The sequence below is a fragment of the Callorhinus ursinus genome, unplaced genomic scaffold (assembly GCF_003265705.2).
Source record: "Callorhinus ursinus isolate GAN/ISIS: 27379988/994484 unplaced genomic scaffold, GSC_fseal_2.0 scaffold38, whole genome shotgun sequence".
NCBI lineage: Eukaryota > Metazoa > Chordata > Mammalia > Carnivora > Otariidae > Callorhinus > Callorhinus ursinus.
The window spans coordinates 1,189,955-1,211,960 of NW_027397100.1; the positions used below are offsets into that span (position 1 = coordinate 1,189,955).

The 22,006-nt window shown below is 51.0% G+C and overlaps 1 protein-coding gene and 1 long non-coding RNA gene across 7 annotated transcripts in view; one reads left to right on the forward strand and one right to left on the reverse strand.

The window, feature by feature from the left end:
- Nucleotides 1-1,910: 1,910 nt before the first annotated feature.
- Nucleotides 1,911-3,232, reverse strand: LOC141370543 (uncharacterized). Its single transcript, XR_012374657.1, has 3 exons — nucleotides 2,785-3,232; nucleotides 2,396-2,635; nucleotides 1,911-2,044 (listed from the first exon to the last, which is right to left on the reverse strand). It is a non-coding gene; the product is annotated as an uncharacterized lncRNA (long non-coding RNA).
- A 224-nt stretch (nucleotides 3,233-3,456) lies between these two features.
- ELMO2 (engulfment and cell motility 2) overlaps nucleotides 3,457-22,006 on the forward strand; it is a 38,940-nt gene continuing 20,390 nt past the window's right edge. For 2 of the 6 annotated variants that reach the window (XM_025875520.2, XM_025875524.2), the window contains exons 1-7: nucleotides 3,457-3,538; nucleotides 14,661-14,788; nucleotides 15,133-15,173; nucleotides 15,625-15,697; nucleotides 16,059-16,109; nucleotides 19,271-19,452; nucleotides 21,012-21,111. In XM_025875520.2, coding sequence (XP_025731305.1) covers nucleotides 14,711-14,788; nucleotides 15,133-15,173; nucleotides 15,625-15,697; nucleotides 16,059-16,109; nucleotides 19,271-19,452; nucleotides 21,012-21,111 — 525 coding nt within the window. In that variant the 5' untranslated portion in view covers nucleotides 3,457-3,538; nucleotides 14,661-14,710. Of the gene's footprint in view, nucleotides 3,539-5,445; nucleotides 5,533-14,660; nucleotides 14,789-15,132; nucleotides 15,174-15,624; nucleotides 15,698-16,058; nucleotides 16,110-19,270; nucleotides 19,453-21,011; nucleotides 21,112-22,006 lie in introns of all 6 variants that reach the window. The other 4 variants (XM_073880327.1, XM_025875523.2, XM_073880328.1 and 1 more) reach the window with 4 other exon arrangements.

Here is a 22,006-nt window from a genome sequence, read left to right on the forward strand (position 1 = left end):
TAATAAATACTTATTGAAGGCCTACTATAGTTTTTAAAACTACCTCCAGTTTATTGAGCACTCGTTATGTCAGACACCGTGCCAAATGTTGTTCATTCACTGCCTCTCATTTAACTCTCAGGACAATCCATTAAGGTCAGTACTGTTATTATCCCCATTGTACAGATGAGGAGACTGAGGCTCACAGAGATCTGGTAAGTTCCACAAGCACACCCAGCTGGGAAGTAACAGAGAGCTCTGTATGATACGAGGCTCTAGCACGTGCCAGATACTGTGTTGGGTTTATGTAATCATGACATTCAGCGTCAGGTATTTCTCCTACTTGCTCTCATCCTGAAAACAGAGCACCTGGCCTCAACTGCCCAGGGGTAGCAGCTGGGAGTGGGGGTGGAGGAATCTGGAATTCTTCCCTTGTGTACAGTCTGGATGGGGCTGTCAGTGAAGGTGTCCGCCTTCCTCAGCTGAGGGCAGGACTTGTTGCCTGAGCTCAGCCAACTGGACTCTTGCTCCAGGGACTTTGGTTCTGATCAAAGAAAGATCTGTTTGAGAAAGGGGAGAAAAGGATGGAGCTAATTCATTCTGACTATCTCAACACCCACAGCATCTCCAGTCTCTGTCCTTCCCTAACCTGGCTCCCCAGCTTCCTGTCACCTCTGTGAGTTAGCCACCAGCCTGCCAACAAACTCCTTTTCTGCTGAAGTTAGCTAGAATTGGTTCTGGAGACTTGCGATGAAAGACCTTGCAGTGGCATATCAGGAAAAAAAAAAAAAAGAAGAAGACAAAGTGGTACAAAGCTAACGTGAGTGACTCGTTCCTGGGATTAATGTGTACTGAGCAGGGCCAGGACTAGGGCGCAAAATTAAGGAGGTATCCCCCTCAGGCTGTGTAAGTGCAGGGCTCGCTCTAATAGATGCCCTTCTCCTTCCGCCCCCCCCAAAAGTGAATGGCCTAAGGAACAAAGATTAATTCTCTTCTACATAAGAGCATGAAGTGACTGGGAAGTATTCCAGGTCAGCAGGTAGCTTTCTGCTCCCCGTGATCATTCGGGGACCCTGGCACCTTCTGTGTGGTGGCGCTGTCATCCCCCTGCAAGGGCAAGGCTGGGTCCAGCCAGAGAGAAGGACAAAGAGCAGGGAGGAGGCAGGCCCACTGACTAAATGCCTTGCCTGAAGTTCCATTTCCACTGGCAAGCACTTCGTTGCCTGGCCATTCTTTCGTTTTTTTAAGATTTTATTTGTTCAGGGGCGCCTGAGTGGCTCAGTTGGTTAAGCAACTGCCTTCGGCTCAGGTCATGATCCTGGAGTCCTGGGATCGAGTCCCACGTCGGGCTCCCTGCTCAGCAGGGAGTCTGCTTCTCCCTCTGACCCTCTTCCCTCTCGTGCTCTCTATCTCTCATTCTCTCTCTCTCAAATAAATAAATAAAATCTTTAAAAAAAAAAAGATTTTATTTGTTCATTTGAGAGAAAGAAGAGCGAGCACAAGCAGGGGGAGAAGCAGGCGGAGAGGCAGAGGGAGAGGGAGAAGCAGACTCCCCGCTGAGCCTCCATCCCAGGACCTGGAGATCATGACCTGAGCCCAAGGCAGATGCTTAACCCTCTGAGCCACCCAGGTGCCCCTCCCTGGCTTTTCTTAACTGCAAGTGGGGCTGGGCAGTGAAGCTTAGCTGGGCAGCCATGTTATGAGGAAAGGCAGGGAGAGGGATTTTGGCAGACAGCTGGTCGGCCCCCACAGTCACTGACCACATGGAGACCATGTCTCAGTAACAATCAAGCTGCTGGGTATAAGCACCATGGGGGCTCAGGGAGGGAGAGCTGTTGATGGGCTGGAATAAATGGGGGAAGGCAGGAAGTAGAATGTTCCTCAGGAGTTCATTATAGGAGTTCTCTTTCCCTGGAGCCCAGGAAAGGTAAGGTGAACATGGCTTGCCACTTCCGATGGGGCAGGAAGGAGTGTGGGATTCAGAGTAAGCAAGAGCTGGATCTGACTTCTAGTTCTTGCGTTGACCTCAGGTACCTCCTTAACCATGCCACACCTTCGACTCCTCCTTTGTAAAAGGATTAAGATGGCAGCATCATCAGCAACAACAATAATAGACAATAACAGTATGGGTACTAACAAAGTGGCCCTGAGGATCCCACAAAGCAATCGTCCACACAAGACTCTGATATCCAGCAAACATGTAGACCAGGGGTGGGCAAACTATGGCCCCGGCCACCCCCTAGGACACGGTCACACTCGTCTGTGTATCTGTTGCCTGTGTTTGCTTTCCCACTCCAACAGCAAAGTGCAGTCGTTGTCAGAAAGACCATATGGCCGAGGATTTACCGCGCGGACTTTTGCCAAAAGTTTGCTGAGGACCTCGGTGGGGGCTGCATTGATGTTAGCTATTACTGACCTTCAACTTCCCTGAGCACCAGTTTCTTCACCGGTAAAATAAGACTAACAAAAGTCATCTTCGATGTTTGGGGGATCCAATGAAACAACACATGTGAGACTGCTCTGTGGACCGCAAAGTGCCCTATAAAGGGTGGTCATTGTTTAATCCTTTCTGGATATTATCAATCTCCTGCAGTCTCTGCCGAGCATCTGTAAAACGGACAACAAAATACACACTTCTCGGGACTGTTGTAAGGATCTGTGAGACAAAATGGTGAAACCATAAACTGTAGAATCAGACCAGCGCTGTGTGGCGTTTTGACCTGCGGGCCACTAGCTGTGTGATCTCTGGCCTGCTCAGAGGCTCAGTTTTCTTATCCAAAACAAGAGGATGGGCATAATACCTACATTAGGGTTGCTGTGAGTCTATAGGGAGATCGCACGGGTGAGGCCTTGGCTCGGTGCCCGGCCTTGCTCTGATCCGCAGGTGCGGTGACAAACGCCACCTCCCACGGGACTTCACTGACCGTACAACTGAGCGGGAGCCCTCTGCCTTCGCTCAGCGCCCACGGTCAGCCCCGGGTGCCGGTGTAAGTAGCTCCATCTCGGTGGTGAGTAGCCACGGCTGCTCACAGCCTCTGACACGACTGTCACCTCCCACTCAGTTATCCCCACTGTTGAGTGTGCATTACATGCCCGCGGAGCATGGGGCTGAGTGCCACCAGAGGGCAGCTCAGCCCTCAAAATCTCCGAGTTGTCACAGGGAACCAAAGCCTTCTCCTTCACTCCCGGGCTGTGCCAAAAGAAAAGTTTGAGGGAGAAAAGCCTCTTGGATCGGCTGCGAAATCCCGCTCCTTCTGACCCCACAGCCCGCCGGGTGGGTGGTGAGGGTGGGAGGGAAGGAAGCCTGTTTCTTTAAGAGGCCTCCGCCAGTGGGGCGGGGACAGCCGGCGCTTCCCCCGGCAGTTGGGCCCGCCCTCTCTTGAGTGACAGACAAGCAACCCAATTGAAGAAAGAAAGTTCAGCGTGACGGCGAAGCGGAGCAATAGGAGCCCGGGTCGGCCTGCGGGGGCGGGGTCCCGGGCAGGCGGGGCGGGCGGAGGCTGGAGGAGCCGCGGAGGCGAGACCCGGGCGCGGGAGCTGGGCCTAGGTCGGCGTCCTGGTGAGTGAGGGGCGCGCGGGGCGCCGGGGTGTGGTGGGCGGCGGAGAGGGGCCTGGCCCTAGGGATGCGGGGTGGAGAGGCCGGGCCGGGAAGGGGGCCAGAGGCTGCGGCCTGCATCTGCCCCAGGGGGCTGAGGGGCTGGAGGGCGGGCCCCGGCTGCACCGCGCCGGTTGGGCAGGGGGTCGCGGCCCTGCTGGGTCCGCCGGGCCGGAGGGGCGCGGGTTCCCGACCCGGAGAGGCGTCGGGTGGGGAAGAGGGCGGGCCGGGCCTGGAGGAGCGGAGGGAGGAGGAGGGTGAGAGGATGAAGCCTGCGGGCGCGAGGAGCAGATGGGGGAGGGACGGGGTGGGAGAGCGCTCGATGGGAGCCCGGGGTGGCCCTCGGCCGCGGCCGGGGAGTCTCTCTTGACATCGCCGCCGCCGACGCACTCGCTGCCCATCACCCCGCCCCGTCGAGCCGGCCGGCTATGTGGCCCCCAAGTCCATCTACTTCTCATCTCCGCCGCTCCCCTTCAGTTCAGGCCGTCTGTCGCCTCCTACCTGGGCGATTGCATTGTCCTACCTGATGTGCCCCCCGCGCTCGGGCCGCGCTGCTCTGGGCCTCGCACCGTGGCCCGTGGGATGTTTCAAAACGCACATCAGATCCGGACACTCCGCTGCTTAAAACTGGCCAGCTGCCCACCTCTTGCAGGGTCAGCCCCAGATCCTCGCCCAAGCCCTGGAGATCTGGAACCTCCAACCTCTCCCTCCCGCTCAGGACTCTTCACACTGTCCTTTTCCTGTTCCTTCTACATGCCAAGCCCTGGCCCTCCTCCGGGTCTTCACACTAAACCTTCTCTGCCTGGCTGGCTCTTCCCCCGCCTGTATTAGTTCATCCTTCAAATCTGCACTCAAGTATCACTTCTTAGGAGGCACACCTGAGCCCTGACTCCTCCAGGTGAATTCCCCACTTTTGTCACCCTGTGTACTTCTTCACCACACTTGAACAACTGCAGTTTTACTTTTATTTGTGAAAGGATTAAAATGTCTGTCCATTCCACCAGATAATAAGGTCCAGAAGATAGTGTCTGGTTTTGCCCCTTGTATCTCCAGCGTCTTGCACGGGACCAGGCACTGTAAATATTTATTAAATAAGGGGATGGAGGACATGCCTTTGACAGGAGGAAGGGGGAGTGAATCATGGTCCCTGATAGCCTGCCAGTGGGGGAAGGAAACCAACATTGGAATACTTTCTGTATGCCAAGCTCTATGCAGAGCAATACTCAGTGTCCAATAGAAATAAAAGGCACTATGTGTAGTTTAAATTTTTTAGTAGCCACATTAAAAAAGTAAAAGGAAACAGGTGAAATTAATTTTTGGAACACATTTTACTTAGCCTATTAATTTCCAAAATAATATTATTTTGACATGTGAGCAATGTAAAAACACCATGAACGAGATAGTTTACATTTTTGTGGGTGCACTAAGTCTTTGAAGTCTGGTGTGTGTTTTCTGCCTATAGCCAGTCCGTTTCAGTTTGTGGTAACCACATGCCCAGTGCTCAGTGGCTCTACAGTACACAGGTTAGGTGCTGCCATATCGGACTGTGCAGTTCTAGAAGCTTTGTATACCCGTGGCATTTAATCCCCTTTAGAGTCTTTTGAGGTAGTTATTGTTACCTGCATTTTACTAATAAAAATAAGGAAGTTCCTAAAAGTTACACTGCCTGCTGGTGATCATCCTAGAGTTTGTGAGTGGAGGAGAGAACGTGAGGACCAGGACCTCATGTGTTCATCTGGAGTCTGGTCTCTCTATACCCTGTGCTGCCTCTAGGAGGTGCCAAGGAAGTTTGGGGGTGCAGGAAGTGGGGACTAAACTTGAGAACAGTGGCACCTGTGGCTATATTGCATATTCTGTCTGGTTTCATGCAGAGTAATGTGTCTGGACGTGTCAATACCACCTGTCTAGGTGGCTCAGGAACAAGCATATTTGATGCATTTGGATGAAAACCCTGCAAGGCAAGTCCTTCTTTGACCCAGTCCCTGTACCTCTCAGCACAGTCTACACCCTGGTCCCAGGATCTGGGGAGAAAAATATACATGCCCTGCAGCATCGCAGTGGTGCTGGGAGCACCACGCTCGAGTTAGCATCCTAGCTGCTGAGTTCCACAATTGCTCACCGAGGGAGCTTCCCCTCAATGCGAGGCCGGCGCGGTTCTAGGCTAGTTAGGGGGACTGGGGAGTGTAAGTCACAGCCTTCATTTTCAGGATGCTTACCGCGGAAAGACAAGACCACATCACAGGGTGATATAGATGATGCACAAGACAACCATGTGTTGTGATGGAGAACCAGAATCAGTGGTCTGCAGAGCCTGCAAAGTTGCTGTCGAGGCCAAGCTATGAAATGTGTTTGAAAGTGTTGAATTTGAGTTCCTTTAGGTGGGGTGGGTGCTTTACAGTTTGCCTCCGTGCCTGCATAGACGCTACTTGGCTTATTTACTTATCTGCCCAGCTGCTTACGGCGTTTGAGTTTGTCACCCCACTAGGCATGCTGGTTTAATGTGAGTCACCAGGAAAGATTTGTTGAGCGCCTGTTGTGTGGCAAGCCTTGTATTGGCCATGGCTCTGGCACTGACTAAAAAGTCTCCAAAGTGCTTCTTCTGGAAGAAAGTAATAACAACAACAACAACAACAACAGAACACCCTCACCAGCAGTGCTTTGCCTTTGTATTGATTTGCTTCCTCCTTTGCCTTCACATATGTTCTCGTTTCGTCATCAATATCCTGCAGCCTGGAGGGTAGGGGTTTTTTTTTATGCTGGCACATGTGGTTACAGTGTTTTTGCAACTTCTTTAAGTTCACACAGCTGGAATTCTGCTTACTCTGTCAGAAATTGTGCTTATATGATTAACATAGATTATCTCACTTAATATTCCTAACCACTTTAGAGAGTAGGGTTGATTCTAATCCCCATTTTACAGATATGGAAATTGTTAGAGCTGGAATCCAAATCCAGGTCTGGCCCACTCCAGAACAAAAGCTCCTAACCATTAAGTGACACTGGCTCACCAGAAGGTCAAGGTAGGAAGAGACCCCAAAAACATCTAGTCTGCCCCCCTCACGTAGATCAGGACAAGAGGGTTAGAGATTAGAGAGGCTCGTGGTCGTGGTGAATCTGGGCAGTCGGGTCTCCTGTGCTGCAGAGAGGGAACTAACCCAGGCATGGGGGACCAAGACCTTCTTTTGTCCCCAACTGGTGGTGGGGCCTTGCCAGCTTCTCTGGACCTCAGTTCTCTTATTTATAAAATGAGAGGGCTTGGCCTGATTTTACAATGAGAACAATGCTGTTTTGTTATGGTCGGTATTGAAAGAGTTGGGCCCAAAGCCCGGGCCTTCAGCCCTAACCCAGGACTCTTCTCAGCTCACCACGCCCCCTCCCTCCACAAGCCCTGCTACCCTGTTGCAACCACAGTGGTCTGTTGAAGGGGAACAGTTTCTTAAAGTTCATCAGTATTTTCCATCTCAGTGTCTGTTTCACTTCCAAAAACTGAGGCAAGCAGTCTGTAAATCCTGAGCCCTTCTAAATTTGTCGATTATTATAGTTAGGGATTTGTAAAGTTCTAGGCAATGGACAGTCCTCTGCAGTTTGTTTTTTATTCTTGTTGAAAGGCCGTTAGGTCTCAGGACATCCTGGAGGGTATTTTTATTTATTTTATTTATTTATGTATTTATTTTTAGAGAGGGAGTTGGGGGAGGGGCAGAGGGAGAGGGAGAGAGAGAATCTTAGGCAGGCTCCACGCCCAGTGCAGAGCCCAACGCGGGGTTCAGTCTCACAACCCTGAGATCATGACTGGAGCTGACATTAAGAGCCACCCAGGTGCCCCATGGAGGGCGTTTTTAGTGTGGAATTCTGCAGGCGCTGCAGTGTGCCAGGCATTGTGCTGCAAGCTTTGGGGAAGGGGGAGGGGTAGGAGACCCAGGCTGGATGTGTCCCTGCTCTCAGATGGCTAACAGTCCTGTTGCCTGTGGCTCTCAGCCCTGACCACTGTTAGGATCACTTGGGTGGGGAAGGGGTGTGGTGGCGTGGGGTGAGCGTTGATGGTGCACAACCAGAGTTGAGAACCACTGGTCTAGAATCTGCTTCTCAGGCTTGACCGTGCATGTGAACCCCCGGGGGTCTTGTTAGAAGGCAGATTCTGATTGAGTGGGTGATCCTTCATGACTGCCGGCTCCCGGGCGCTGCCGATGTGTTCCTGTGCAGCTCACACTTTACTAGCAGGGGAGGAAGCCGCACATAGAGAATTACAAGTCAGTGGGACTGTGAAGCTTTGTATAAAAGACTGGGAGCTGCAGAGGAGGGTGCAGTTGATTCTGCCTGAGGCGAGGAGACGAGGAAAGCCACACCCATGAGTGATTGTGTGAGCTGGGCCTTGAAGGATGGGTAGAAGTTTGCCAGTTGGCTAAGGGGAAGCCATAACGGCTCAAGTGAAAGCGCAGACTCAGAAGAGCATGATGTTTGAGGGAACAAGATGGTCTGGTGCGACGTACTAGCATCTCCACGGGAGAGTGTGGAAGGCAGTTCCACCCTGAGGAGCCACCGAGTGGAACTGGGGTCAGCCTAGTGCTCTGCTAGGGAGTTTAAACCCTGGTCTCTACATATAGGAAGCCTGTAGAGGGTTTCTGTGCAGGGTCAGAGGAGACCTAGGTGATCCTTAGGGTAGGTGTTCAGGGGAAGAAGCCCGGACAGTTACCCACTTCTCATACCCTTCCTTGCTGTGCTTTGGCTCCAAGTTAGTGGCTTTTGGGTGAGTCCGGTGTTCAGCGAATTTCTACAGAAAGAAACGTTAGCCACTAGGCATGACGGTCCCTCTCAGCGTTTCGAGCAGTGCATGGCGGAAGTTGAATCTCTGTCAGCCCGGTTCCCCTGCTCTGGAGCCGAGAGCTCATCCTCATTCAGTGGTCCGAACTCAGGGAAGTTGAGTCACTCCTCAGATGAGAAGATTTCAGAGGGAGAAGCCTCTAGTGAGATTGCGGTTTCAATTAGAAAGAGGGTGTGACCTCTAGTTCCCTTCCTGGTATAGTGGACTCTGTTGCAGGAAACGTAAACCAGACTCACCCACACCGTCCCTCCACTGAATCAAAAGCAAAAGAAGAGAACAAAAAGCACACATCAATCCTTATCCTTAAAAGAGCGGGGAGGAGAGGGGAGGGAGGATGGGGAGCTGGGAACCGGGCATCTTCATTCTGAATTCCTTACTGGTGGGAAGGGATCCTGGTTCAGTTCCTTCCCTCAGATGGGCTGTGTCACCCTGCCATCAGAGTCCAGCTCTTTGGAGCAGTCACTGCATGGGTGGTGATTGATAAAGCTCCACGGGGCCTTTTGTAACGGTGTTGATTTCATAAGCGCGCCTTCCAGACGCCACTTAGGGAATGCTCCACTGGAGACACCGATGTTACCATTTCCCTCGTTTCCCCAGCTTTGCCTTTGAAACCGTGCGCTTTCATTCTCCTGCCTTACAGAATTACCTTCCTCAGATCAAATGTGTGCCTCTCTCCTGTTTGTGGCATGGTGAGTTTTCCCAGCCTGCCTGATGTCTGCAACACTTGCTTTAAAGGGGGTGAGAGGTGAGGGGTGGCGAGCGGTTTCATCTGGAAGAGGGGTATCACTTCTTTGCCCCCCTGGGCCTGGATGTAAACCACGGCTCCCTCATCCCGGCTGTTTGCTGTTGAACTCAAGAGCACCGCTGAGTGCCGAGCAAGAGGCTATTTATAACCCCGAGAGTTTGGCAATGTTATTGAATTGCTTCGACCTAATTTCCACTTCCTTTCTAAAATGAAGAGTAAGCAAGTAAGTACTGAAGGAGTTCCCCACAAGGAGGCCCTTCAGTCAGGAATGTGCTCGGGAGAACATGACCGATCTTACTCTCCTCTCCCCTGTACGGAGAGAAAACCAGAGGGATCCTCACCCCTTTCTTTTCGGTAGAGTCAAGCAACTAAACCTGGTTTTCCGGTGAGATGCGTTCTTATGTCGGAGATGACAACCAGACTCTCGACGGTGGAAATACTGTGTAACTGGAAGGTGGTGGGATGTGCAGGGAACACCAAACAACCAGAACAATTCACGCCAGTCCCTTTCCATTCAGAGGCAGCCCCGGCTCGTAGGAGTTGAAGAAGTCAGAGGTGATGGATTTGCGCAGACACTGGTGCTTACTGAGCCATAACTGCGTGCCGGGTGTGGGGCTACGTTAGTGGGTGACAAGGGTACCTTCCTTGGAGGAAGAGCTAGTGAGGAAGAGAGATGCATAAATACTTAACTGTGCTTTGGCTCCAAGTTAGTGGCTTTTGGGTGAGTCTGGTGTTCAGCAAATTTCTACAAAAAGAAACGTTATTATACAGCATCAGCTATATAATGATAATAATAATAATAATAATAATAATAATACTTGTAGCAGAGTAGGGCCGCAGCCCTCATAGAGGTCTGAGCAGAATGCTGTGAGAACACAGTGGCCCCATCCTCTTTCGTTTCGCTAGAGAAAGGTGGGGACAGCTCAGAGTGGTAGAGAGGAGGTGACATCGGACCTGGGCTTTGATGTTTGAATAGGAGCTCTTGTGACAGTCCAGGGAAGGAAGAGGGCATGCAGGGAGGACAGGAGAAATGAAAGGACATGGCCTGCCTCATAGAAGCAGCAGGAAGTCTGGGCAGATCTGGCCAGATGGAGAGGAACTGAACAGCACGTGAGGGAGTGTGGGCCCCCTCTAGACAGTGGGGGAACCGCTCCCTGTTGGACCAGGGAGCTCTTGTTGGGCAGGTCTCTTTCCTTCAGGGTGCCTTAGCTTCAGGTACAGCAAACCAGAATCCTTCAGGCACCTGCTGCGGGCCACAGACAGATCTACCTGCCGCTCATGTGGCTTTCAAACAACACCAGCCTACCCGGACTCATTATTCTTAGCTGTGTGATGCTGAGCGTGGTCCTTAATTTCTCTCTGCTTCGCATTGTCTCATCTGTTAAATGGGTGTAAAAATATACCACCCAGGGTTACTGGGGGGATTAAATGAATCAATATATGTAAAGTCCTTAGAAAAGGACCTTAGCACTATATAATAGCTAATGTCATCAGCATCAAAGAAGTATTACATAGAGGGAAAAGAACAAACTTTGAAGTCATACAACTCAGCCTTGAGATCCAGTCTGATCCGATTTCTTTCTTTTTTGGGGGGGAGGGGAGGTGTGGGAAGGAGCCCTGTGGAAGATAAGCTTCTCAACCCTTCTGAACTTCAGTTGTCTCATCTGTAAAGTGGGGATGATTTTCAGGGTTCCTTCAGCATCAGCTGTAATAATGCTATAGAAGTGAGTGATCAGGGGCGCCTGAGTGGCTCAGTCATTAAGCGTCTGCCTTCGGCTCAGGTCATGATCCCAGGGTCCTGAGATCGAGCCCAGCATCGGGCTCCCTGCTCAGCAGGAAGCCTGCTTCTCCCTCTCATATTCCCTCTGCTTGTGTTCCCTCTCTCGCTGTCTCTCTCTCTCTGTCAAATAAATAAATAAAATCTTTTTAAAAAAAAAAAAAGAAGTGAGTGATCAGGGGCGCCTGGGTGTCCCATTGGGTTAAGCGACCGACTCTTGATTTCAGCTCAGGTCGTAATCTCAGGGTCATGAAATGAGCTCCCCATCAGGCTCTGCGCTGAGCGGGGAGTCTGCTTGTCCCTCTCCTTCTGCTCCTCCCCCTTGTCCCCCCCCCGTAAAATAAATGAAAAAATAAGTAAGTAAATAAAATCTCAAAAAGTGATCAACTGTAAAGAGGCTGTCTACCCATTACTATTATATACAGCATGATTACTAAAAAGTCACTTATATAACTAATCTGTTTTAAACACACCAGACTTATCTAAGTGGGTTTCACTCTTTACTAATTGAGCCCGTGTTAAGTAAGGGCCTACTCACTATCATTACCCTTGGCCTGTTTCGCTTCTGCCTGTGTGGGCCCCCATATCAGAGTTCCTTCAAAGCTTGGGGTCAAACTTAGTCTTGGGCCTTTTCGTTGCAGTGAACAGAAAAGCAGGCTAGTTCCATTTAAAGGAGATTTTTTGGGGCCAGGATCCAGGGGAATTTCAGGCGCCTCAAGTGTAGGAGTTGGAGCCGTGGAATCTGGGAAGGCTTTTCCATCTCTTTTTGGGACTTTGTGGTTTCTGGTTTCTGGCCTCCACTTATCTACACATTTCTGGATTCTTCCTGCAGAACAGCTTCCTCTGGAAGACTCTTGGTTTTTGCTTCTTGGTATCTTTGGCTTGCTGGTGGCTTTGGCTTGCCAAGGTACCTTTCTGCCCCAAGGCCCCTTGCCATCCAACTTCCTTAGCCAGTGTCTTTAAATTTAAGAGAAAGAATTGGATTCGTCCAGCTGAGGTTGAGCGTTCACCTCGGTCCCACCAGCTGGGGCAGGGTTGGGGAGAGTGTCATGCAATACAAACGGACAGCCTACCCTGTGTGAGAAAGGGCAGAGTTGCTGAGAATGGGGGCTCATAATATCTCTTGAATAGTCTCGGTGGTTGCAAATCTCCACGCTTTAAAATGACTATGAATTTTTGAAACAGCCAAGAATCACTCAGGGCGAAGTTTAATAAAGAGAAGGTCAACCTAGGAAATGCCAAGTGGGGTCAGAGTAAAGTGGAACGGCCAAATAATGAGCTTTAGCTTCATTGTCTCCAAAGACAGTATCCAGAAAGTGAGTTCTAACAAATACAATTGTTTCTTAGCAGCACCATCCGAAATAAGGGTGTGGTTTCTTTGGGTGTGGACTTTGAAATGGGCAATCTTCATTTGGATTTGTAAGTTCTACTTTAGAATCATGGACTTTTAGACTTAGGAGGCACTCTACACGTGCTTTAGTTCAACACTCACGTCCCACAGTAGAGACTTGGGTGAAAGGGACACGTCCACATTGCCCAGACACCTAGGGATGGGCCTGTGACTGGGTCCTGAGTCCATCGGGTCCAAATCCAGTTGCTTCTCCAGCAGGACAGTCATCCCAGCTCCTTCTCTTGCACCTGCACCACCTACTTGTTGCAAAGAGAAGAAATAAATGAGAAATGGTCTAAGAAGCCATCCTGTGCACTTCCGTGTATATAAAGTGCAGAAACAGGCGACACTCATGTATGGCGAGAGAAGTCAGAAAGGAGTTGCCTCTTGGAGGGCTGGAAGCTGGGGGATTGACTAGAAGGAGGTAGGAGGGAATTTTTCAGGGTGATGAAAATGCTCGAAGTCTTGTTTTGGGTGGTAGTTACAGAGAGATGTGTGTATTTCTCTTCTATATATATACACGTACATGAGCTCTGTGCATTTCGTATGTAAATTATGTCTCAGTTTTAAAAAATGATCTCACAACTGTACAGTCATACCTCCTAATTATGGCACATTTACCGGTAAGGATAAGGATGCTGCCCTAGGCATCCAGAGAGTCACGGTCCCACCCCTGCTTTGCCGTGTTACCTTTCAACCAGGAGGTATTCTAATGGGAACAGTTCATTGTGTGTCCAGGCACAGGAACATCACATGCGGGAGATTCTGCTTGGAGCTGCAGACATCGCAGAAGCTTTAGGGACCATCAGCCTAGCCCCCTGCAACCCCTTTAGGCTGGATTTAGTTCCAACGAACAGAAATTCAGGCTAGCTCAGGGGGGAGGGGAAGAGCACTGGCCAAAGTCGGCCCCAAGTTCTGTCCCCTTTCCTCCCTATTAGCTGGTTGAACTGGGGCCCTTTAACCCACCTCTGAGCTCCAGCTGTGTCATTGGAGAGGTCATAGTCTGGTTCCATCTACTTCCTGAGGCTGCTGGGAGGGCTCAGCAGAATCAGTGAAAGCCCTCGGAAAACCATCTGTGCATTGTCACGTGCTGGAAATGCTGTTGACACTTGCCTTCTGGGGCAGCCCACCCTGATCGGGAAATGGTCATGGAAGCTTTCCTTTCACTGAGACTCATGGGTGTGTAGGGGAAGGGACTTTTACCCCTTTCACCAGACGGGTCTATGCTCACGGGGCTGTGAGAACTGACATCTGTGTCTGGGCCTAAAAGTTGATAGCACACATGAATAGCAGCTTAGCAGCGGCTCTGCTGCGAGTTTGGGAGAGCCAGGCGGTCTCCATTAGCGAAGCATGAAGTGCGGGGTGAGCGGCTGAGCCTGGCGGATGCCGGAGAAAGGTCTTTTGCATTAAGAGAGAGGCCTCTCCTGAACCTGTAGGCAAGGAATGTAAATATACATGGAAATAATCCATCAGTCGAATGACTTGCCTTCATCAGACCTTGGAGAGAGGATGCTTTAGCTGCTGCTTGGAATACCACTAAGCTAGCGGAGTTGCCTAGGAAACCGGTCACATGGGCCCATCTTCCAGACCTGTTCAAAATGATTTATTTTCCTTTATTTTGGAGACAAATGGGGGAGGGGGGTTAGAGGTACTTCCGAAGCCTCGTCCTCCTATAGAGGGGCCTTTGTGTGAGGCAGTCCTCACCTCCCTACACTTGAGCTCCAGCAGCCCTTGCCCTTGGCAGTAGGGACTAAAATAGCATTTCCTGTCCCAGTTCTCTTCCCCATTTTCTGAACTCTGCGTCATCCCACACAGAGGAGGCCCCACATTGTGTCCTTTGAGGGGGAAGAAGTGGAGCAGTAACTAGGGAGGAGGCGAGAGAGCATGTGGCTGGGCCCTGCTGACACTGGGATCCTCCTCGGATGGCTGCGGAACACAAGTGGGCTGGCTCCGTCAGCCAACCACTCAACCAAGCAAAGGCTCTGCCTATTCTTATCTGTCTCGGAGCATATGCTTCTCCCTCCCAAGGTCCCCAAACAGGAATTTGCAGTAAATTCATTCTTCTACCACACAGTGCTCCCGACCCTTAGGCCGAAGTGTCACATTGGCAGATCTTGCTACTGGCTGATCTGCAGTTGATGGATAGGTTTGCCCTACTTCCACTTGCTGACTTAATCTAAAAGAGACAAAAAGCCCAAGGAGAGGGTCTGAGTGTGATACAGAAAAATTCCAACCAAGTAGTTCCATATGTTACTTTGGACACTCTCCGTCTTCTGATTCTCAAAAATATCTAATGAGTAAAAAATGAAGCCCGACTCTCTGACTCTTCCCTTCTCTCTGATTCTTCCTCTCCAGGCGGCTGTGTCTGTGTGTGTTTCTTGGGGAAGTAGGGCCCATTGGGAACAATGCCACCGCCATCAGACATTGTCAAAGTAGCCATTGAGTGGCCAGGTGCTAATGCTCAGCTCCTTGAAATCGACCAGGTGAGCTCCTGAAAGGAGAAGCAGAAGCAGCAATGCAGGGCGGGGGAGCTGGGAAGTGCGCGGCAAGGGGTGTCTTCAGGGGTGGGGGCCTTTGGCATCAGGAGTAAGAGCCAGCAACAGCAAGGTCGAGGCCTGTCCCACCCCATGGAAGGTCTGTCCCCCCGCTTGGGAGAGCCTCTCGCTCCAACAGAAGCTATCAGGGAGGCAGGCCCTGCTCAGGCCCCGGGTTGATCCTCTTTGGCAGCCCCTCTGGCATGAGTAGCATGTGGTTGCAGGTGAAGGATCTCTCTCTCTCCCTCTCTCTCTCTCTCTCTCTCTCCCCACCCCCCCCCCTCGTCTTTCAGAAACGGCCTCTGGCATCCATCATCAAGGAAGTTTGTGATGGGTAAGTAGCAAGTGCCCTCGTTCTGAACAACGGTAGGCTAACAACTATAGGAACACTGCCCCACCTTGAGAGGAATCTCCAGTTAGTTGGGTCCCGGGAATGGAGCTTCTGTGGATCATTGTCTTACAAAGGAAGTAGGCTGAGAAGGATGTCCCTAAGACCTCGTAGAAATCCTTCTTTTTCCTATAAGCCCAGGAATGCCCTGCCTGAGGCCCTGCTGGGGTGTGAGGCCCACGCTGAATTGTGCGGACCGCCTTTGCTGTGCCAGTCTGTACCCAAGGCCGGGCACGTTGTCTTGTCAGCATCTCAGCCTGAAGCTTTGGGTCTCCCCCATCCTCCAGATAGGCCACCTAACCCCTGAGGCGACTCTGCTGGAAATGATGAATACATCTACAGCTTTTTGCCAGGCCCAGCGAGAGGGCCAGATGGCTGTACTATGTTTCTTCCACAGGTGGTCATTGCCGAACCCAGAGTATTACACCCTCCGTTATGCAGATGGCCCCCAGCTCTACATCACCGAGCAGGTGAGTGCGGGAGCGCAGGTCAGCTCGGGAGCGGCAGAGGAGGCGGCCCGAGGAGGTGGCGCTGCCGGCCTTGCTGACCTGCGGGCAGCTTCTGTTTACAGGGGAGGGGCTGCCTCCCAGGCGGGGTGGGGTGCACCAGCCCTGCCTCCTCTAGTGGCTGGAAAACCGTGGCTTCTACCTCCTGAGGGCCAGGGGCGTGTGGATGGGGTCTGAGAAGTTCTTGGGCAAGAAGCACGCAGAAGGAGGCCTGACCTAAGAGGCTCAGTTACAACTACTGTAAATGACAGCGAGTTCTCGTCAATTCAGCTGGCTTGCGCAATTTTAATATTGTATCTTAGTCTTCTTTCTCTTTGTTACCCAGACGCGCAGTGACATTAAGAATGGGACCATCTTACAGCTGGCTGTCTCTCCGGTAGGTATCCGGCTGTCATCAGGAGTACATTTATTCAGCACATACAGGAGCACCCACCATGGGCCAGACCCTCTTCTAGAAACCAAGACTACAGAGCTTAAAAAGTCAATCTTTGAGGTGCTCCTGGCTGGCTCGGTCAGTGGAGCATCTGACTCTTGGTCTCGGGGTTGTGAGTTTGAGCCCCACGTTGGGTGTAGAGATTACTTAAAAAAAAAAAAAAAAAAAGTCAATCTTTGTTCTCACAACCTTGTGAGGAGGAAACAAAGGCCTCTCTCAAGCGTCTTGACAGAAAGTTGCTTAGGGAGCTGTGGGGACTCAGAAAAGGGGGTGCTTGGCTCAACCTGAGGATTCCCAGAAAACCTTCCCATAGAAGGGAACGCTTAGCACAGATGTTGAAGGATAAGCAAGAGTTAGCTGGAGAGAGAAGAAAATGGAAAGTATCCCAAGCAGAGAGATGTGCTTCGTGTGGCGGAGGTGGGGCCTGTAGCAACCAGTGGGGAGCCAGACCTGAAAGGGTCCCGGATGGCCTGCTCCTGGGTTTGGACTTGATTCAGAAGGGAATGTGGGGACATTGAAAGATTTTAAGCAGGAAGGTACATTATGTTTAGATTTATATTTTAGGAAGATCGCTGTAGTGACAGTGTGGAAGACAGGCTAAAAAAAGAAGGTTGGTGGTAGGAGGAATCTTTAAGAAGCTAATGAGAAATGTTAACAGCCCATGAAGTGAAGGCAAGCAACAGTGGAGACGAGGGGACGGGCATGAGAGATATTTAGAGGTAAACCTGGGGATGTGGTGATATCCTAGATGTGGAAGGAAAGGGAAGACGCCCTGATTCCTGCCAGTGGTCCTGAAAGGTAACTAAGGAAGCAACCAGAAGGGCAGAGAGAAAACCAGAAGCCTCGAGGGGGGTGGGAGGGGGCAGGGGGTGTGAGGATAGAGGAAGGCGTGGTCTGCAGTGAGCAGAGATCGAGTGGACTGAGAGTAGAAAGGCTCTTCACTGATCTGGGAAGTCCATGGTCCCCAGTGACCTCTGTGAAGACAGTTCCCGTGCGGTGATGAATGACAGCCAGGCTACAGTGATGGCAAAGTGAGGTCCCTGACTTCACCACACTATCAGGAAGCTTGGTTATAAAAGGAAGTAGACAGCAGAAGGCAGGAACTCGGGGATGTGGAGCCAAAAAGATAATGCTTTTTAAAAAGAGCTAAAACATTCCTGGGTTACAAAAATCAAAAAGTTTGACAAAGATACAGCAGAAGGTCTCCCTCGCACTCCCGTCCCTCATCTCCCCAGTTCCCCGCCTCTGACCCTTCCTAGCTGCTAATTTCCGTTGCAATTTCTTATGTGTCTTTGAAAATAAGTTAAGATGGAAGAGAGGAAGGTTGATGGTGCAGGAAAGGGGGTGATGAATGGAACAGGACCTCACTGGGTCAGGACAGGGGGAACCCAGAGCCCGGGTGGAGGGATTTTTGACCACTCAGTCCCCAAGGAGGATGATCGGTGTGGGGATCACTTAGGTGTAGAAGGGCTGCCAGAAAATTAAGGGCATGATGGCACCAGTTTTCTTGGCGAGGCAAGAGACAGGTCCATCTGAGCAGAAGGGTGGTGTGCAGTAATAACAGGTAACAGTTCCAGAACGAGCGCTTTGCATACAGTGTATCATCTCATCTTGGCAGACCCCCGAAGAGATGGGTACCCTCTCGATAGCGCCCTGTTTTGCAGATGAGCAAACAGAGACTCAGGTCAAGAGACTTGCCACTTGTCCCACAGATAAAAACGTGGCCGAGCCGCCTCTCAGACCCGGGGCTGTCTGACTCCGGGCCGGTATATTCTCTACTCCCTCACCGTCAGCTCTGCAGCTTGATGTGACCGTCTGGGAGCTGCTTTCATAGGCACGCCACAGCATTTTACGGACCTCCTGTGCAGAGTAGCTGACTTGCCCAGGAGTCCATCTCTCTGGCATAGGGGACAGTGGCCCGGAAACGCTGTCTCAAGAGGAGCATTAACATTTGGAGTTGGAAGTTTCTAAGTGTGATGCAGACTAGTGCCCTTCAAATTGTTCTATCCTATGACCTTTTCTCGCGGCGTGCCTTTTCTCCGCGGTGGGGAACCTGGAGGATTTCTGTGTCGTCCCGAGCCCTGTCTCTGATAATAAAAAAGGAGAGGCAGAGCGGGGAGAAGGGCGACCGGGCCTGACTCCTAGGTCAGCGGCAGGAGCCAGGCTGCAGTCACTTGCTGAGCACTGTAAGAAAAACTAAAGACCTCGGCAGCATTTTGCTCTCCAGGCTCTTCCGTTCCAGCTGAGAATATTAATTAACAGACAAAAAATAGAGAATGACGAATTGCGGGTCAGTCACTTGCGAGGGCCCTGACTGCAAAGGCAGGAAGTTCAGCAAGAGGAAGGGCTGGCGGACACTAGGGGAGGGCTTGTGGCTAGGGCTTGCAGAAAGGAAGCAAGGCATTCTGTTGGGAGAAGTTCTTGTGCTAGAAGAAGGCTTGGTCACCAGCCATCACTTTGGGAAAAAGCTCTTTTGAAAGCCCCCGGCTCCTCGGTATTCTTAAAATTTCCCCAGGACTGTCAGTTTGAGGAATAATGATAGAGGCTTTCAGAGAAAGTTACAAAAAAACTTGTCAGGCTTATCCCATTTTGAGATTGAAAGGGACTTTAAAGGTGATCAGCAGATTAAATCCTCCCCAATGCAAGAATCCCTTGTTTAGCATCTTTGACAGCTGGTTGTCCAGATTCTCCTTGGTTGCTTTTAGTGACTGAGAGCTCATTACGTCAAGAGGCAACCTGGTCTGTCTGATGGCTTAAATTAATAGAAAGCTCCCCTCTGTTGAGCCAATATCTGTGTCTCTGTGACTTGCCAGAGGTGGTGGACTGTTGTCTCCCTGGTCTCCTTTGTAGTCCTTCAGTGGGAAGTGTTTGTAATCCATAGAGCAGAGTGCTACGGAAAAGGATATACACAGCTCCAGATCGGTCTTGGCATACTGGTAACTCCCTGAGTGATCCAATAAGCATTTATTAAGCCAACTCCTAGACAGCGTGAACTAGTTCTGCCTCGGGCTCGGATGTCCACAGAAGAGCCTTTATGAGCTACTCACAGAGCAGTCACCTGCCACAAGGAGCAGACAGCATACATCTTGTCCCTGGTGTCATAGTCCCGGGCCGCACGCCAGCTGATGGAGAGGACCCAGTCGTCCAACATGGAGACCCGGCTGGATGCCATGAAGGAGCTGGCCAAGCTCTCTGCTGATGTGACCTTCGCCACTGAGTTCATCAACATGGATGGCATCATTGTGCTCACACGGCTTGTGGAAAGTGGAACCAAGCTCTTGTCCCAGTGAGTATAACTGAGCTCTTAGTGGGGGGTTTCAGAGACTGACTTCATTCTGCAGGGCATCCTTTTCTCATCTCCACTGAGTCACTTGAATTTACTGAACACCTTCTGCGTACAGAGCGGTGAGCCAGGTATTGGGCTCTGCCCAGAGGGATTCGCTACTGTGGTCCTGAATCTTGCACTCTAGGTGGTCTTCACAGATGCCAAGCAGTAGTAAAATCAGGGGGTACAGAAGTTAGGAGGAGAGAAGGCAGGTCATGAAAGATCTGTTAATTTATGGGAAATGATTGGCCTGGTGGAAGCTAGTGAGCAGACTGTCCAGAACTGACCAGAACAGGCATCTGTCTCTTCTTAATCCCCGCCCCTGCTTCCTCCCTTTCCAGTCACCGCCCCATTCCACACATGCACACGTGCGTGCACGCACACACAGGCTTTCTCTGTGCTCACCATAGGTTCGCCATCTCCCTACCGCCCATTTTCACAGGGAGGACGAGCTCCAGGACTTTGCGTAGGTCACAGACATCTCTGATTCTCCAGTGCTAAGATGAGTGTGGCGGGACACCATGCCCGTGGCCAGCCGTGAATGAACAGCTGTTTAGTTAGCTGTCTAGGCCTGTGGTGGCTTTCTGTCCGTCTCAGGTGGCACAGAGGGAGGCAGAAATCTTCTTTTCAGCTGATGGACCAAGCTATTGAAATTTTCAGCCAAACCAGGCACCTGATCATGAGTGTTTGTTTTAAGTTTCGGATTTTGCAGCAGCACAGACATCGTGAAGCCTTCAGCAGCCCTCAGAGACTTCTGCCATCTCTGAGGGGTATAGCATTAGACTGGCCTTGGTTTCCTCCTCTTTAAAATGGGGATGCTGCTTACACTGCAGTACTGTCACGGGGAGTGTTGTGAATGGGTCCGAACCTGCCTTGCCGACGGGTTTGTTAAATCTAGAGCACCATGCAGCTGCCCAAAGTAGAAAGAGGAGGGACACAGGAGAGAAGGCCTTGGAGTCCCCATTCTCCATCAGCACTGCAGCCAGGCTGTTGCACCCATTGTCATCTTGCCCTCGCCACGACCCTGTGATCTTCACGCTGTGAGACTGACTCAGTTTTACAGAGGAGGAATTTAAAGTTTGAAAAGATAAAGTTTGCAGTTAGTAAATAGTTGAACAGGAATTGAGCCCCTGTCCGAAGTTTGTACTCTTTGTCCTGCACTGCTGCCTCTTGGCCTTGAACATGGGCTGTAAGCTCCCTCGGGTACCCCTGCCAAGTGTTGGGATTGTAAAGGTCTGATACCTTTCTTGGTTTTGGGAAACGGATGAGTGCGTGTGTTCCTGAGATGAGGTGATGTGGGGAAGGAAAGCCAATCCCCTGGCAGCTCTTTTTTCCCAGAGATGGATGCCTGGACAGAGTCTGCTGCACACCTGGCCAGGTGTGCATGCGGGAGCTTACAGCCGTGCTGACCGTCCCCGACGCTTTTGCTGAAATCGGTCCCCGTTGAGGCTGCCACCACACCTGTGTTCCCTGGCTCTGAATCTTTGTCCAATTTTGTGTGTGTTTTGCCTATGTCTCAGCTACAGTGAGATGCTGGCATTCACCTTGACTGCCTTCTTAGAGCTCATGGACCACGGCATTGTCTCCTGGGACATGGTTTCAATCACCTTCATTAAGCAGGTGAGGCCTCCAGCATTCCGTCATCTTCCTCCTCCCTTTGTGGCTGGTTGTCCTGTTGGTTTATGGAGAAATGCATGCCGTTCTGCTGAGGGTCGGCTTTCTATGCCCAAGGCCCGATTTTTCATCCGCGTGCTCGGGTCTTCCTGGGGCTCCTGAAAGAGTTGCTTCCCTGTTCTCACAGCGCCTGCTCTGAGAAGATGGAAACAGGCTCTGGGAACTGGGTGTGTGTGGCCAAAGCGGGATGGGATTGTCAGTGAGACTTGGGATGACACCAGCCAGGCCACCAGTAGCAGCCCTGAGCTTCTGATCTGCTTCCCGAGTGCTCCCTTCTCTTTGGCGATACATGTTCATTTTCTCTGCCTTAGATTTCTAAGTCTGCCTTCTGTTGACAGATCTGCAAAACAGCCTGTTTGGATCGTCAGATCGAACTCGGCGGTTGGGAGGGGATACTTCTACTTTAGCCTTCCTTTCTTCTATAGGAAGGGGCAGTGTCAATTCTCAAAACTGGACTAAAACCAATGAGTCATGTATCCACCGACCTAGAATCACACCCATCGTTGGCTTGGGACATTGGGAACTTCCTGACGCTGGAGATATTTAAGCAAAAGTGAAATGACCATGTGTCAGGGACATTATAATGGGGGTTGAGAATAATGGGGAGTTACTAGATTACAAGACTTTGAGGCCTTCCTGCCTCCCGAGTCTCTGCTGTCCTGTGTACACGTAGGGGTAGAACATGTGTCGGGAGAAGGGTACATGGAGATAAAAGGAGATCCCAGTTTCAGGAAGATCCTCTGCTTTCTACACTTAGCGTTTTCATGCCTCAACCCTTATTTTGAAAACAAAGGATTGAGCCCTTAGATTTTGAGGAAACACAGTTGGCTTGGATCATTTG